Source organism: Bos indicus x Bos taurus, chromosome 6 (assembly GCF_003369695.1).
Source record: "Bos indicus x Bos taurus breed Angus x Brahman F1 hybrid chromosome 6, Bos_hybrid_MaternalHap_v2.0, whole genome shotgun sequence".
Taxonomy (NCBI): Eukaryota; Metazoa; Chordata; class Mammalia; order Artiodactyla; family Bovidae; genus Bos; species Bos indicus x Bos taurus.
In genome coordinates, this window is record NC_040081.1 from 4,811,477 (window position 1) to 4,828,482 (window position 17,006).

A 17,006-nucleotide genomic window follows, 5' to 3' on the forward strand; every position below is an offset into this window, starting at 1 on the left:
CTGGAAAAACCATAGCATTGACTGGACAATTGGCAAAGTAATGTCTCTGTTTTTTAATATGCTGTCTGGGTTGGTCATAGCGTTTCTTCCAAGGAGCAAGTGTCTTTTAATTTCATGGCTGCAGTCACCATCTACAGTGACTTTGGAGCCCCCCAAAATAAAGTCTGTCACTGTTTCCACCATTTCCCATTGATTTGCCATGAAGTGATGGAAGTGGATTCCATGATCTTAATTTTCTGAATGTTGACCTTTAAGCCACGTTTTCACTCTCCTCTTTCACTTTCATCAAGAGGCTCTTTAGTTCTTCTTCGCTTTCTGCCATAAGGGTGGTGTCATCTGCATATCTGAGGTTATTGATATTTCTCATAGCAATCTTGATTCCAGCTTGTTCTTCATCCAGCCCAGCATTTCTCATGATGTACTCTGCATATAAGTTAAATAAGCAGGGTGACAATATACAGCCTTGACGTACTCCTTTTCCTATTTGGAACCATTCTGTTGTTCCATGTCCAATTGTAACTGTTGCTTCCTGACCTGCATATAGGTTTCTCAGGAGACAGGTAAGGTGGTCTGGCATTCCCATCTCTTTAAGAATTTTCCACAGCTTGTGGTGATTCACACAGTCAAAGGCTTTGGCATAATCAATAAAGCAGATGTTTTTCTGGAACTCTCTTGCTTTTTTGGTGATTCAGTGAATGCTGGCAATTTGATCTCTGGTTCCTCTGCCTTTTCTAAATCCAGCTTGAACATTTGGAAGTTCATGGTTCATGTATTGTTGAAGCCTGGCTTGGAGAATTTTGAGCATTACTGTCCTAGGTGTGAGATGAGTGCAATTTGTGGTAATTTGAACATTCTTTGAGGATTTGAACATTGCCTTTCTTGGGAATGGGAGTGAAAACTGACCTTTTCCAGTCCTGTGGCCACTGCTGAATTGTCCAAATTTGATGGTGTATTGAGTGCAGCACTTTCACAGCATCATCTTTTAGGATTTGAAATATCTCAACTGGAATTCCATCACCTCCATAGCTTTGTTCATAGTGATGCTTCCTAAGGCCCACTTGACTTCGCAGTCCAGGATATCTGGCTCTAGGTGAGTGATCGATCACACCATTGTTATTATCTGTGTCATGAAGATCTTTTTTGTACAGTTCTTCTGTGTAGTCTTGCCACTTCTTCTTCATATCTTCTGCTTCTGTTAGGTCCATACCATTTCTGTCCTTTATCGAGCCCATCTTTGCATGAAATGTTCCCTCGGTATCTCTAATTTTCTTGAAGAGATCCCTAGTGTTTTCCAGTCTGTTGTTTTCCTTTATTTTTTTGCATGGATCACTGAGGAAGGCTTTCTTACCGTTGTTGTTTGGAACTCTGCATTCAAATGGGTATATCTTTCCTTTTCTCCTCTGCCTTTCACTTCTCTTCTTTTCTCAGCTATTTGTAAGGCTTCCTCAGACTACCATTTTGCCTTTTTGCATTTCTTTTCCTTGGTGATGGTCCTGATCCCTATCTCCTGTACAGGGTCACGAACCTCTGTCCATAGTTCATCAGGCACTTTGTCTATCAAATCTAACTAATCCCTTGAATCTATTTGTCACTTCCACTGTATAATCATAAGGGATTTGATTTAGGTCATACCTGAATGGTCTAATGGTTTTCCCTACTTTCTTCAATTTAATTCTGAATTTGTCAGTCAGGAGTTCATGATCTGAGCCACAGTCGGCTCCCAGTCTTGTTTTTGCTGATTGTATAGAGCTTCTCCTTCTTTGACTGCAAAGAATATAACCAGTCTGATTTCAGCAAACATAGCATATTAAAATGGGGGCGACATCACTTTGCTGACAAAGGTCCTTGTAGTCATATCTATGGTTTTTCCAGTATTCATGTACAAATGAGAGTATTGGACAGTAAAGAAGACTGAGCATCGAAGAATTGATGCTTTCAAACTGTGGTGCTGGAGAAGACTCTTGAGAGTCCCTTGGACTGCAAGGAGATCAGACCTTTCAGTCATGGAAGAAATCACCCTTGACTCTTGGAAGAACTGACTTTGTGTCTGAAAGTCTAATACTTTCCCCACCTGATGCCGAGAGCTGACTCACTGGAAAAGACTTGGATACTGGATAGATTGAGGGCAAGAGGAGAAGAGGGTGACAGTGGAGGAGATGGTTGGATGGCAAAACTGACTCAATGGACATGAGTTTCAGCAAACTCGGGGAGATAGTGAAGGACAGGGAAGCCTGGTGTGCTACAGTTCATGGGATCACAAAACACTGGACACAACTTTGACTGAAAAACGACGAGACTAATTCTTTATATTACTATGTGCTGTCCTATATTACAATAAGATATAGTATGATCCTTCTTGGAACTTATTTAATTTGGGACATCAGATTATGGTTGTTATTCTTCATATCAATTTAGTAAGCTATAAACATATTATAAAATGCTTTACTTAGCATTAGGCATAATTAGTATCATTGTCACTTTAAATCTGTTTTATTAAACTTTTATAGGAGTTTTGAAAATCGCTTTGGTTGAGTTTTCCACTATGAATAAGAGAGTCAACACAAAAGTGCTTTCATGTGAATATTGTCTTTTATAATTCTAGAAATATCAAAGTTCAGTTCAACCCTTAAAAATGTTTCATGTTTTGAAAGCTGTGTGTGCTCAGCCATGCAGTCCTGTCCAACCCCTTGCAACCCCATGGACTGTAGCCCACTGTCCATCAAATTTTCTGGGCAAGAATACTGGAGTGGGTTGCCATTTCCTTCTCCATGAAAGGCATGAGAGTTAAGTAAACCAGTATATTTTGTAGTAGTTTAACAGCTGCCATAGGAGAAGGCAGTGGCACCCCACTCCAGTACTCTTGCCTGGAAAATCCCATGGACGGAAGAGCCTCGTAGGGTGCAGTCCATGGGGTCGCTAGGAGTCGGACACGACTAAGTGACTTCACTTTATTTTTTCACTTTCATGAATTGAAGGAGGAAATGGCAACACACTCCAGTGTTCTTGCCTGGAGAATCCCAGGAACAGGGGAGCCTGGTGGGCTGCTGTCTATGGGGTCGCATAGAGTCGGACACGACTGAAGTGACTTAGCAGCAGCAGCAGCTACCATTTTTGAATGGATAAATAATTTTAAATTTGTATATACTAATATAAATAGAACATTGAAAATAAAAATAAACATTTTCACTTATGTATGTCTCAGAAGGCATGTCATGAGTTTATAGCTTATTGTAAAAGATATATGTTACAGAGTTTAAGAATATGAATCTGTTCTTACTATCTTTAAATAAACATTACACTTCATATCATGCTGTGAGGATCTTTGATGGTTGAAGATGTACCCTTTAAAATTTCTTAGACTGAAGGCTTCCTTCTGTACTGTGTCGTCCTTGCCTTCTCAGTACTTGTGTACAGCGCACCCTGTTTTCTGAGGAACCATAGGACTCTTTGAACCCTGTACATCTCCCTTCAAGGTTAGAAGCCACTGCATATAAGCAAGGATCTACGTCAGAGTCCAGTGGAATGACTTCATTCTGCTCTGTCTTGTTCATCTTTTCCCTGCTTTTCCCATTTTTGTTCACTGACTCGCCAAGAGTCAGACCTGACAGAAGCAGAAGGCTGATGGCAGCCTCAGACCGCCATGTGGTTGGGTATAGGATTGAGACTCACACCGCAGACTAGGGATCTGTCAGCCTTGCACCAGCTTCTGTTTCCCTTCCCGGTGTCGTCGTCTGCGTGTCCCTGTCTTGAGTTCTTCTGTGGTCACTTAGGTCAGGGGAGCTGTTTTCCAGTCCTCCTCTCTTTATTCATTGCTGTACCAGTTCAGGGTCTTCTCCCTTGACTTTTACTCTGTAGTGGCCCTTAGATATTCTGCAAGGATAGCCATAATATCTTGGTGTCCTGTAGAATGGCCAGTGCTTGTATGAGGTTTAGTTTTGTGAGCTCTACCTTGAATGAGTTTGAAACAAAAACACCACTTCACCGAGACGATTTTTCAGTCTTCAGCAAAACACTAGGATGCTCTTCTTCATTGGGATGATCAACAGTTCTAATATTAGGCAGCACATTGCTCTTTTTACATAGTTATGATAACAAACTAAACTTCTTTTCATACTGCCTATCCAGTTTCTCTAATTTAGTATCTGGGAGAGAAAGAGCTGAACTTAGTTGTAACCTTTATTTAGCTGGCTGATTGCTAAAGTTATAGCCCTTATATATATATATTTTTGATGAAACTCATAAAAACTAATAAAACTTGAAGATTTTTAGCCTACTGTCCTGTGGGAATATTGTGAGCTACACTCAGAGTTTTCAGAATCATATCTTTGTCTTTCATGGTAATTAATATTTAGATCTTTACTACATATGTTTAAGTTTTAAGTCGTGTTGACTACTGGAAAGGGAATATTTTTAATGGCAAGTTTTTCCATTCCATATCCATATCCATTCCAAACATGCCAAATTTTGGCATATTTCCAAGTCTAAATTTGTGTATAACAGACTTAATATATATTAGGTATAATTTTTTACAGAGTATAAACTTTTTATGTACTTCAAAAATAGGTCATCTGTTTTACATATTTAAATATCATACAGTTTTACATTTTTTAATGATCATGTTCTACTAGGTAACTTATGTTCATTCAGTTCAGTTCAGTCGCTGAGTTGCATCCAACTCTTTGCGACCCCATGAACCTCAGCACGCCAGGCCGCCCTGTCCATCACCAACTTCCTGGAGTCTACTCAAACTCATGTACATCGAGTCAGGGATGCCATCCAGCCATCTTATCCTCTGTCGTCCCCTTCTCCTCCTGCCCCCAATCCCTCCCAGCATCAGGGTCTTTTCCAATGAGTCAACTCTTTGCATGAGGTGGCCAAACTATTGGAGTTTCAGCTTCAGCATCATTCCTTCCAATGAACACCCAGGACTGATCTCCTTTAGGATGGACTGGTTGGATCTCTTTGCAGTCCAAGGGACTCTCAAGAGTCTTCTCCAACACCACAGTTCAAAAGCATCAATTCTTCGGTGCTCAGCTTTCTTCACAGTCCAACTCTCACATCCATACATGACCACTGGAAAAACCATAGCCTTGACTAGACGGACCTTTGTTGGCAAAGTAATGTCCCTGCTTTTTAATATGCTGTCTAGGTTGGTCATAACTTTTCCTTCCAAAGAGTAAGCATCTTTTAATTTCATGGCTGCAATTACCATCTGCAGTGATTTTGGAGCTCAAAAAAATAAAGTCTGACACTATTTCCACTGTTTCCCCATCTATTGCATTTTTCAGTTTCTTATATAGGATAATGGGAACAAATCAGGGCTAAATTATAATGCATAGTTTAGATATTTTAATGGCAACTGTCCACATGTTTATACTTGAGTCCTATACAGTTTTGTGGCTCAGCCGGTTAACTGTTAATTTACCCTTTGGCAGATTCATGAAATATTTGATTGTCAAGAATGTATGAAGAAATTCATTTCAGCTAATCAGCTAAAGCGTCATATGATCACCCACTCAGGTAAAACACATATTTTTCCATTTATACTGACATCAGTACAAAAGCTTCACCTTGTTATCTTTAGGAGCTCTGAGAGGTGGGTGATCAGGAGACCTGGCTATTAGTTCTGGCTTGGCCACTGACTGACCACATAATTCTGAACAAATTACTTAGCTTCTCTAGACCTTAGTTTATTTCTGAAGCAAATGTGGTTGGACTAAATGAAATAAAAAATCTTCAGATTTATCATTTAATTTGTTATGTACTCCTACGACTGAAGCTGAAGCTCCAATACTTTGCCCACCTAATGCAAAGAGCTGACTCACTGGAAAAGACCCTGATTCTGGGAAAGCTTGAAGGTGGGAGGAGAAGGGAATGACAGAGGATGAGATGGTTGGATAGTATCACCAACTCAATGAACATGAGTTTAACCAAGCTCTGGGAGATGGTGAAGGACAGGGAAGCCTGGCGTGCTGCACTCCATGGGGTCACAAAGAGTCGGACGCCACTGAGCAACTGAACAACAGCAACAGATCCTCCTTGAGCCTTAGTTTCCATGTTCTTCATCTGTGTAAAGATATCCTACCTTTCAGAATTGCTGTGAAGGTTAAATGAGGTCATCTACGTACCTATGTACCCAGCAGAGTGTCTGACATTTAGCAGGGATTCAATAATTAGAGTCCCAACATTTCTAGGTACATTCATGTTGTAACCTAGGTACTAGTAAATGTTAATGAGAAATTAACAAATACATTTTGAGAATCTTAAGTTTTCAAAGCTGTAATTTCATTTTAAGCATGTTTGAATGATAGGTCTGTTATACAGACTTAAAAACATCCAGCTCTGAAAGTAACTTTTGCTTAATGAAGTCTCTGAAGTTTAGAATGTCTGTACTTTGAGGCCACTGAAGTCAGGATGTATTTGAATGGCCACTTTATCTGGAAACAGATACAGATATTTTTGGCAAATGAAAATAGAAGATCAAAAACTGGTGGCCTTCAGATATGCTTTGCTTGAAAAATCTAGTTGTCAACATTACATGGATATTGTATACATACGGGTTTTACACAGCAACCTAAGTGTGTAATTCCTGCTGAGGTTGGAAGCTTGGCCTCATGGGACCCTTGGCTGTGCAGGAGGCAGGTCTGTCCTTCACCTCCATCTCTGTCAGACCACTCGCCCTTCACGTTTGGAGTTGTGACCCTGACCTCAGCTCATACCAATCAGCAGGGTTTTCATCTGGAAGTAGAATTTCTTCCTTGAATTAAAACTTCATCTTTATACCTAAGCTACTTTATACATTTAGTTGGCAGAATATGTCAGTAAAAGAGCAAGCTCATGTTCCGTGAGTTTTGAGTTGGCTCATATATCTAACGGATTGGGTAATAGACTTTTTTCCAGTTGTTTGAATGATATTTTTGTTGACTTGTCTATAAGAATTAATAAGGCAAGGAAGGCTGTTTCCCTTTTTATCCTTTACCTGTATAGATATGAGATTGTCTCCACTCATTTTTTTTTTTTACAGAAAAACGACCCTATAATTGTGAGATTTGTAATAAATCTTTCAAGAGGCTTGACCAAGTGGGTGCCCACAAAGTGATACACAGTGAAGATAAACCTTACAAGTGCAAGCTCTGTGGAAAGGGGTTTGCTCACAGAAATGTTTACAAGAATCACAAGAAGGTAAAAGCTTGTTAATGTTATAAATGTGTTTGCTGGTTGGCCGATACAGTTGTCAGTTGTTTATCTTTTAAAGAAGTTTTGACTGTCTGAGGCATATCTGAGGCTATACATACGAAATAATTGGAGAATATCTTGCTTCTGCTTTCTAACCACTCGGGCCATCCCCACTGTGGCTTTGTATCTGTCTAAATTCTCTTCTGAAATGATTCTCCTAACAGGCAACGTGTTATCCAGTGTTTTCCAGCATTGTAATAATTGCAAAATCTTCTCTTCCTTCTTTCTTTAAAGTTTGACACTCTTGTTCATATTACCATTTGGAAATCCTCTTTGTCTGTGGTGGCATTTTAGCAACTTTGCTAGGTCTTCTGCCAATTTCTCTGAACGCTTCTTTGGTCTCTGAGTTCCCAAAGGATTATCCTGGATGCTTTGGCTGTAGGCTTATTCTGTGTCCTCTATGTCAAGTACATCCATGAATTATGCTGCAAACTCTGTACTTATGAATTCCAAATGATTTATTTTGTTAATCTCATGCTTTAGGCTCGCACTTGTCACTACTTGTTTGATATATAACTGGGCATCTTTTTGACCTAATGAATTTAGCATGCTCCAGATAATGGTTTCCCTGGTGGTTCAGTGGTTAAGAATCTGCCTTTAATGCAGGAGACCTGGGTTCAATCCCTGGGTTGGGAAGATTCCCCTGGAGAAGGAAATGGCAGGAAGGAACTGACAGCCCACTCCAGTATTCTTGCCTGGAGAATTCCATGGAAAGAGGAGCCTAAGTGGGCTGTATTCCATAGGGTTGCAAAGAATCTGACACGACCGAGTGACTAACACACACACAGATAACTTCACTTTTGGAAGCGTCTGTTAATTTCTATTAATGACAAAATCCTGTATTTATCCCTATCTCTTTATTTAATTTTAACCCTTTTTTAGAATTAGTAGCTAATTCTTAAAGATTCTGCCCTCTCCATTGTCTGACCATCTTCATAATCATTGCTTTACCATTTTCACGTCCTGGTCATGTCTCATTTTCATCACTTTAATAGCCATTTCATTCAGCTTCTTGATATTTAATCACTTCTTACTTATTCAGACAACTAGATAAATTGTTCAAATCACAGCTCTATCACTCTTGCATTTACGTACAGTCTGTCTTCTTTTCCCTGTCACTCGGGGTTCTCTGCACCATGACCCCGGCTTCCTTTTCCAGCTTTATGTTCTCTTATTTTCTGCTTGAGCCATATCAACTCAGCATGACCTCTCTAGCTTCTCAGCAGGATCTCTCTAGCTTCCCTCCTTTGTAGTAAAACCCTCAAGTTATAATCTCTTATTTCCTCTATTGATTTTGTTTGCATTTCCTACACTTTACCGTTACTCTAGTTCTTGTTTCAGAATGTTAGTTTTATCTAATCTATTTTCTGTAGATAGTAAATAATGTTTGAATTGAACTCAGGAAATCTGTGCAAAGACAGTCAACATCTTAGAAATGTGTGTTTAAATTTGTGATGTGTAAACACTTGCTTATTAATTTTGGTTGACATATTTCATGATGGTATTAAACAACATACATATATGTATTCAAAGAGCTTCTTACCTTTTTATTTGCAATATCCCATGTAATTTAGTTATTTTAGTATTTATTGGGGCTTTCCAAACATATAATTTTATCTGTTTTTAAATCATTTAAGAAGTTATAATATCAATTTCAGCTTCAGTCTAAAAAGAAAAAAAAGGCAGATTAATGAAAGAATAAATAGGGTTGATTGATAGTGTACCAAATCATCTCTGCCTAATTTCTTGCTGACTGCCCTTATGTTTAACTCAAGCGTTGTATGTTCAGAGGCAGGACCACATTCATTACTGCTCCTTTGGAATTACATGCCTATTAAAAATTATCTGGCTAGTTTCCTGCTCAGTTTTCTGGAACCCTCTTGTTCCTTTCTTTGATGAATCTGATCTCCCCGCATTTACAAGTTTTTCATAGTTTGGCTTGTATTATATGCCATATGGGAATTTGGCACAGGATCTTTGTACCATCTCTCATACTTTTAGCCATAAATCATATAAAAGTAGTAATGATGTCTTGGGAAGGATAGAAACAACGATGCCTGTAATTTCCAAAGTGGAAAGCACATTCGGTCCTTCTGCTGTGGACAGTGTGCTTCTCACCGTGTTATGATCCTAGCATGTATTTGGTGTGTGGACAGTGTGCTTCTCACCGTGTTATGATCCTAGCATGTATTTGGTGTGTGGACAGTGTGCTTCTCACCGTGTTATGATCCTAGCATGTATTTGGTGTGTGGACAGTGTGCTTCTCACCGTGTTATGATCCTAGCATGTATTTGGTGTGTGGACAGTGTGCTTCTCACCGTGTTATGATCCTAGCATGTATTTGGTGTGTGGACAGTGTGCTTCTCACCGTGTTATGATCCTAGCATGTATTTGGTGTGTGGACAGTGTGCTTCTCACCGTGTTATGATCCTAGCATGTATTTGGTGTGTGGACAGTGTGCTTCTCACCGTGTTATGATCCTAGCATGTATTTGGTGTGTGGACAGTGTGCTTCTCACCGTGTTATGATCCTAGCATGTATTTGGTGTGTGGACAGTGTGCTTCTCACCGTGTTATGATCCTAGCATGTATTTGGTGTGTGGACAGTGTGCTTCTCACCGTGTTATGATCCTAGCATGTATTTGGTGTGTGGACAGTGTGCTTCTCACCGTGTTATGATCCTAGCATGTATTTGGTGTGTGGACAGTGTGCTTCTCACCGTGTTATGATCCTAGCATGTATTTGGTGTGTGGACAGTGTGCTTCTCACCGTGTTATGATCCTAGCATGTATTTGGTGTGTGGACAGTGTGCTTCTCACCGTGTTATGATCCTAGCATGTATTTGGTGTGTGGACAGTGTGCTTCTCACCGTGTTATGATCCTAGCATGTATTTGGTGTGTGGACAGTGTGCTTCTCACCGTGTTATGATCCTAGCATGTATTTGGTGTGTGGACAGTGTGCTTCTCACCGTGTTATGATCCTAGCATGTATTTGGTGTGTGGACAGTGTGCTTCTCACCGTGTTATGATCCTAGCATGTATTTGGTGTGTGGACAGTGTGCTTCTCACCGTGTTATGATCCTAGCATGTATTTGGTGTGTGGACAGTGTGCTTCTCACCGTGTTATGATCCTAGCATGTATTTGGTGTGTGGACAGTGTGCTTCTCACCGTGTTATGATCCTAGCATGTATTTGGTGTGTGGACAGTGTGCTTCTCACCGTGTTATGATCCTAGCATGTATTTGGTGTGTGGACAGTGTGCTTCTCACCGTGTTATGATCCTAGCATGTATTTGGTGTGTGGACAGTGTGCTTCTCACCGTGTTATGATCCTAGCATGTATTTGGTGTGTGGACAGTGTGCTTCTCACCGTGTTATGATCCTAGCATGTATTTGGTATGTGGACAGTGTGCTTCTCACCGTGTTATGATCCTAGCATGTATTTGGTATGGTTACGTGAAAATGTCTAAAATATTTATCAAAAGTTATGGTGAAAGAAACAAATCAACCTTTTCTTCCATCATTATTCACTAATGGCCAGTTACAAAAATAAAAAGTAAAAATATGCAAGGAAAGCAGAAAAAAAGGTCATTAAAAGAACAGTCTTCATCATGTAACATGACCAAAGTTGGTTATTTTAAATGAATTATTCTTTGAGGTTTTGATTATGTAACTTGTGCATTTTTATTATAGCTATTTGATTTATTTAGTTGATTCTTTTACATATAGATTTGCATGAAAAGGGAATATTTCATTATGATTATGACAGTATGGCATGCAGTTTCAAAGGAGTGATTGTTTTATAAGGGGTGATAAGTGATGGGGAATGTTGAGCACTGAGAGACTTCTTTTTCCGTTTTAAGATAGGTTTTATTTTTTGTCAGATTAGCAGTCATCTTTTAAAAGATGCGCGTTTGTTTGTTTACTTCTGGCTGCATCTTGTCTTAGTTGTGGCAGGTGGACTCTTTTGTTCTAGTGCCCTGCTTTCTCTCTAGTTGTGGCAAGGGTTTAATTGCCCTGTGTCATTAGTTTTGCAACCAGGGATTGAACCCATGTTCCGACATTGGAAAGCAGACTCTTAACCACTAGACCATCAGGGAAGTTCTGAAGGAGTGATTTCTATTTCTAAATCTTAGTTACTTGTTCCGTCATCTTGGACTTCCCTGGTGGCTCAGATGGCAGAGAATCTGCCTATAGAGCAGGAGACCTGGGTTTGATCCCTGGATTGGGAAGATTCCCTGGAGAAGGGAATCACAATCCTCTCCAGTATTCTTGCCTGGAGAATCCCAAGGACAGAGGAGCCTGGCAGGCTACAAGTCCATAGAGTCGCAAAGAGATGGATACGTCTTTTTGCCAGTTATATAAGCTCAGTAGGTCAGAATTAGTTTTTCTTTTCCCTAATCCTCTGTGACAATCACTTAACCTTATTACAAGGTTAAATGAATTTTGTAGGGTCTACCTAAAATTAAGATTGTTTATCTGGACCCAACTATATTCTGTAACTTTTGAAATCACTATTGGACAGAGATGTCTTAGAACCACAGGAAACAGAAACTAGTTATTCTTCAACCTCCATTTGTCCCTATCAAAGTTAATGCAAAGCCAGACTGAGAGGAGTGGACAGTGCTCTCCTCCTCCTGTGGTGGGTGGCGTGTCTGGGTGGCCTGAACCATCTTGATCCTGGAACTGGTACTACTTGCTTGATGATGGAAATGAGTACAGAGAGGTTTTGTCCTGACTAAGTTCATAAACAAGCTCTTTGGGGGGCAGAGCTGCGTCTATTCAAATAAAAGACCTTTGTTCCTGACATTTTACATAACCTTCCAGGGATGAACACTAGAGGCCTATGAAGGATTCTGGTCACAGACCTCTCTGAAAATAATTCCATTGGGCATCTTTTATATTAATATCTCATCCAGTGATTTCCCAGTTCTGGGCCATGACTGCTTTGTGGGTCTTGAAATAATTTACTGGGTCATCAATAGCCACAAAAATAGAATAGAAAATATGAGAATAAGAGTCATTTAATGAAATAATACGTGAGTGTGTGAGTAGCTGTATATATGTATATCTTTTTGATATAAAAATTATATTTTGGGTCATAATCAAACGGTTTGAAAAACTCTGCAAGTCAGACTTTGCTCAGGTTATATTTTATTAAACCTTAAAAAAAACAGGACAAGTCTCTCCATAAAGAAATCATGGATTCGATTCTAAAACCATAATATGTAGCATACATTTTACATAATAAAAAAATGTTTGACAGTTAAGGAAGGTGCCAGGTTGTAGATTGAAAGACAGTTGTTCAGTTATTCCATCACAACCACTTTTTCCTTAAACTTGGCATCAAATTTCTCTTCTTCAAGTGAGCTGTAGGTGAAGTAGCTGGTGGCTCACTTAAGATAGTATATATCCAGAATCACCTGTTTTTGTGATCTAGAAAGCATGTTTACAGTGATGAGATGCTTAGACTAAGGGACATGTAGGAACTGAATCTGAAAGAGGGAAACAACAGATAGAGATGTTTCTCTGAAGCTTGTTTAGCTAATGGCAAATTGCTTACCATATTTAAGTTGTTTTTCTTAGATGGATATTGAGATAACATTGTATAGTTTCCAATGAAAACACCGTATGTCCTATAACTAGACAGTAAGCTTTGAAGACAGATGCTTGACACACAGCACCTACTGACCTTATTGTGCTTTGAATGTGGCAGACACTCTCTGAATGAATAAAGGTTTATGAAAAGATTATCCCAAATAAGATTTAATGTTCTTAGTTATAGTAGTTGTAATATGAGAAGTGATTTCTCTAAATCTATATTTGTAATATGTGTTGCATCAATTTTGCCATTCTGAGCACTCTCTTTCTTGACTTTATGAGCATACTAGAGATCAGTGATACACTGAAAAATTACTGTTGTATTCCTTCTGCACTGAGTTTATCAGCCCAAGATATCTAAGAACTCTTCAGACCTTTCATTTGAAGATAACTGCACTGTTTTAATTTTCTGAACCCTTTTCTGAAAGGCTCTGAGTTACATATTTGAAATGTAGCTCACTTACTGCCAAATCAGTGATGAACCTTTATCCTCTGAGGAGCTTTAACAGAGGAACCTCCCTCCCAACTTGCTTCTACTTCCTCCACTCCCCCAACCCCCAAATATTAACTGAAGAACCATCAGCTAAAGCCTGTACCTTGGTGCTTGCCAGAACAAAAGCATCACTTGTTCTTCAGAGCTTTCTTCCCCCTGGCTCCTGTAGGCACAAGGCCTTGCCTCCCAAACCTCTAGCCTCTGATTCTTGCCTGTGCCTGAAAGCTTCAGGCCGCCTCCTCACCTCCAGAGCTCAACCTATGTGGAATATCGCCTTTGCTGTCTGCTCTTTACCAGCCTAGCCGAGCCCAGGGTTCTGAGTTCACCTCACTTGACCTGCTTGATTGAGTGCACACCAGTAGCCTTCTTAAAACCACAAAGGGAAATATTCTGTTTTAAAAATTAATTTTGTCTTGCTTATTATCATTTGTAGCAGACATTGTATGAAAATAACCCCCAGAGGGCATGCATGAATGCATGGGTGGTCAGGTGTGCAGTTTAGGTGAGAATCCTGCCCACTGCATGTCAGTGAGGGCCTGGAAGGGACTGAGCAGGCTCAGCTGATGGCCCTGGCTTTCCCCAAGTATGGTAAAGACCATACCCTTGTACAAACTATTTGTTCATTATTATGCATCTGCTTCTATATTTAAAGGCTGGTGATCCTAGTACCTGGAGAATATTTTCTAGTCTTGAGTAAAATTCAGTGTTTATCCTCAGCATAAGGCCTTTGACATGCTTTAAGTCACTGTCATGGATTGGAGTAGGGCATATTAGAAATGGAAAGGTGTAAGTTAGAGGTGGTTAGGTGACTGAGTTGGCAAGGTAGGGAAGAAACTGGGAAAGGTGACCATTGAAATGAGAAAGGGAATAGGAGAAGACAGCCTGGAGTGTGAGGTTGGATGGGAAGTTTTCAAATGCAGTAATAACTTCAGAGCACCTCCTTCACCATAGTGAATGGCCAGGAACTTCCACTCTGCACGCTGGTGTTTCTGTGTAAGAGGTTGTTCTTTTGGGTGGAGCTTAGAAAAAAAAAACTGGAAAATTCTTAAAGAGATGGGAATACTACACCACCTTACCTGCTTCCTGAGAAATCTGTTTGCAAGTCAGGAAGCAACAGCTAGAACTGGACATGGAACAACAGACTGGTTCGAAATAGGAAAAGGAATACGTCAAGGCTTTATATTGTCACCTTGCTTATTTAACTTATATGCAGAGTACATCATGAGAAACGCTGGGCTGGAGGAAGCACAATCTGGAATCAAGATTTCCGGGAGAAATATCAATAACCTCAGATATTCAGATGACACCACCCTTACGGCAGAAAGTGAAGAAGAACTAAAGAGCCTCTTGATGAAAGTGAAAGAGGAGAGTGAAAAAGTTGGCTTAAAGCTCAACATTCAGAAAACTAAGATCAGGGCATCCGGTCCCATCACTTCATGGCAAATAGATGGGGAAACAGTAGAAACAGTGGCTGACTTTACTTGGGCTCCAAAATCACTGCAGATGGTGATTGCATCCATGAAATTAAAAGACAGTTACTCCTTGGAAGAAAGGTTATGACCAACCTAGACAGCATATTAAAAAGCAGAGACATTCCTTTGCCAACAAAGGTCTGTCTAGTCAGGACTATGGTTTTTCCAGTAGTCATGTATGGATGTGAGTGTTGGACTATAAAGAAAGCTGAGCGCCAAAGAATTGATGCTTTCGAACTGTGGTGTTGGAGAAGACTCTTGAGAGTCCCTTGGACTGCAAGGAGATCCAACCAGTCCATCCTAAAGGAGATCAGTCCTGGGTGTTCACTGGAAGGACTGATGTTGAAGCTGAAACTCCAATACTTTGGCTACCTGATGCGAAGAGTTGACTCATTGGAAAAGACCCTGATGCTGGGGAAGATTGAGGGCAGGAGCAGAAGGGGATGACAGAGGATGAGATGGTTGGATGGCATCACCAACTCTATGGACATGGGTTTGGGTGGGCTCCAGGAATTGGTGATGCACAGGGAGGCCTGGCGTGCTGTGGTTCATGGGGTCGCAAAGAGTTGGATGCGACTCAGCGACTGAACTGAACTAAAAATCACTGCAGATTGTGACTGCAGCCATGAAATTAAAAGACGGTTGCTCCTTGGAAGAAAAGCTATGACCAACCCAGACAGCATATTAAAAAGCAGAGACATTACTTTGCCAATGAAGGTTCGTCTAGTCAAAGCTATGTTTTTTCCAGTAGTCATGTATGGATGTGAGAGTTGGACTCTAAAGAAAGCTGAGCACTGAAGAATTGATGATTTTGAACTGTGGTGTTGGAAAAGACTATTGAGACTTTTGGACCCTTGGACTGCAAGGAGATGCAACCAGTCCATCCTAAAGGAAATCAGTCCTGAATATTCATTGGAAGGACTGATGCTGAAGCTGAAACTCCAGTAGTTTGGCCACCTGATGTGAAGAGCTGACTCATTTGAAAAGACTCTGATGATGGGAAAGATTGAAGCTGGGAGAAGAAGGGGTCGACAGAAGATGAGATGGTTGGATGGCATCACTGAGTCAACAGACATGAGTTTGAGTAAGCTTGGGGAGTTAGTGATGGACAGGGAAGCCTGGCGTGCTGCAGTCCATGCGGTTGCAAAGAGTCGGACACAGTGGAGAGACTGAACTGAACTGGAAAAAACACTGCTGCCCATCTGGGAGAAAAGTATATTTAAATGTAAATGATTTTATGACACAGGTATCATTCAAGACCTTATTCTTTGCCTTAACATTAGACTTGGCGAGTGTTTCGGGTAGATTCATATAAAGCTATTCATTTTTTATGACCATCACTATTTGATACTTTAGTGAACATCCTTTTACATAAAACTTGGTAAGTTTGCCAAGAGTATTTATGCAGGTAGATCTTAGGTATGGAGTGGATAGGTCATATAGCAAGTTTACTTTAAATTTTGATCACTCCTGCCTAGCTGTCTTCTGAAAAAGCTCTGTTTTCACTTAGCAGTGGTGAAAGTGCCCTTTATCTGTGTCATCACAATTGTCTGTTTTGTCAGCCTTTTTTTCAGTCTGAAAATTGACAAGTGATATTTCATCACATTTTAGCAATAGCAGGTGTAATTCTATTCTTTTTATGTTTGTTTTCCATTTCTTCTGAGAAATGCTGGTGGGTACTCTTTGTCCTTTTTCTACTGGCCTATTTGGTTGTTTTTCATTGATTTCTAGGAGCCCAATAAAGATTAATATTAGCACTTTGCTGTTTTTGTTTGTAATATTTTCCCCCATCTATCAACTTGCATTTTTTGAATAAAGAAGTTTTACATTTTTATATATTCAAGTATGACATGGATTGTGAGTTTATGACTTCTGAGTATAGCTCCTGAATTTTATGTCTTCTTTCCTTTTCCAAGATGATGCAAATATTCACTAATGCGTTTAAAAGTTTTGTTTCTTTTTTAATTGGTATTTTAATCCATCAATACTTTATTTTTAGGTCTGATGTTTGAAATATTGCTTCATAACCGAGCTATCATGATGAATGCCTCTCATATAAATAAATCTATTTTTGCACTCCATTCTGTCCCATTTAATCTGTATTCCCTTGCAATATCAGAGTATTTTAATAGTTGCAGTTTATAATGTTTTTTAATATCTTTTGAACAAAGGCTGATTTGTAGTTTCCCTTTTTCAAAATTCTCTT

At 39.8% G+C, this 17,006-nt stretch overlaps 1 protein-coding gene across 9 annotated transcripts in view; it reads left to right on the forward strand.

Annotated features, from left to right (window-relative positions):
• The window catches only part of PRDM5 (PR/SET domain 5), a 255,174-nt gene that overhangs the window by 122,116 nt on the left and 116,052 nt on the right, over positions 1–17,006 (forward strand). For all 9 annotated transcript variants that reach the window (XM_027543714.1, XM_027543706.1, XM_027543709.1 and 6 more), the window contains 2 exons: positions 5,436–5,520; positions 7,025–7,182. In XM_027543714.1, the coding sequence (XP_027399515.1) occupies positions 5,436–5,520; positions 7,025–7,182 (243 nt within the window). The remainder of the gene's footprint in view (positions 1–5,435; positions 5,521–7,024; positions 7,183–17,006) is intronic.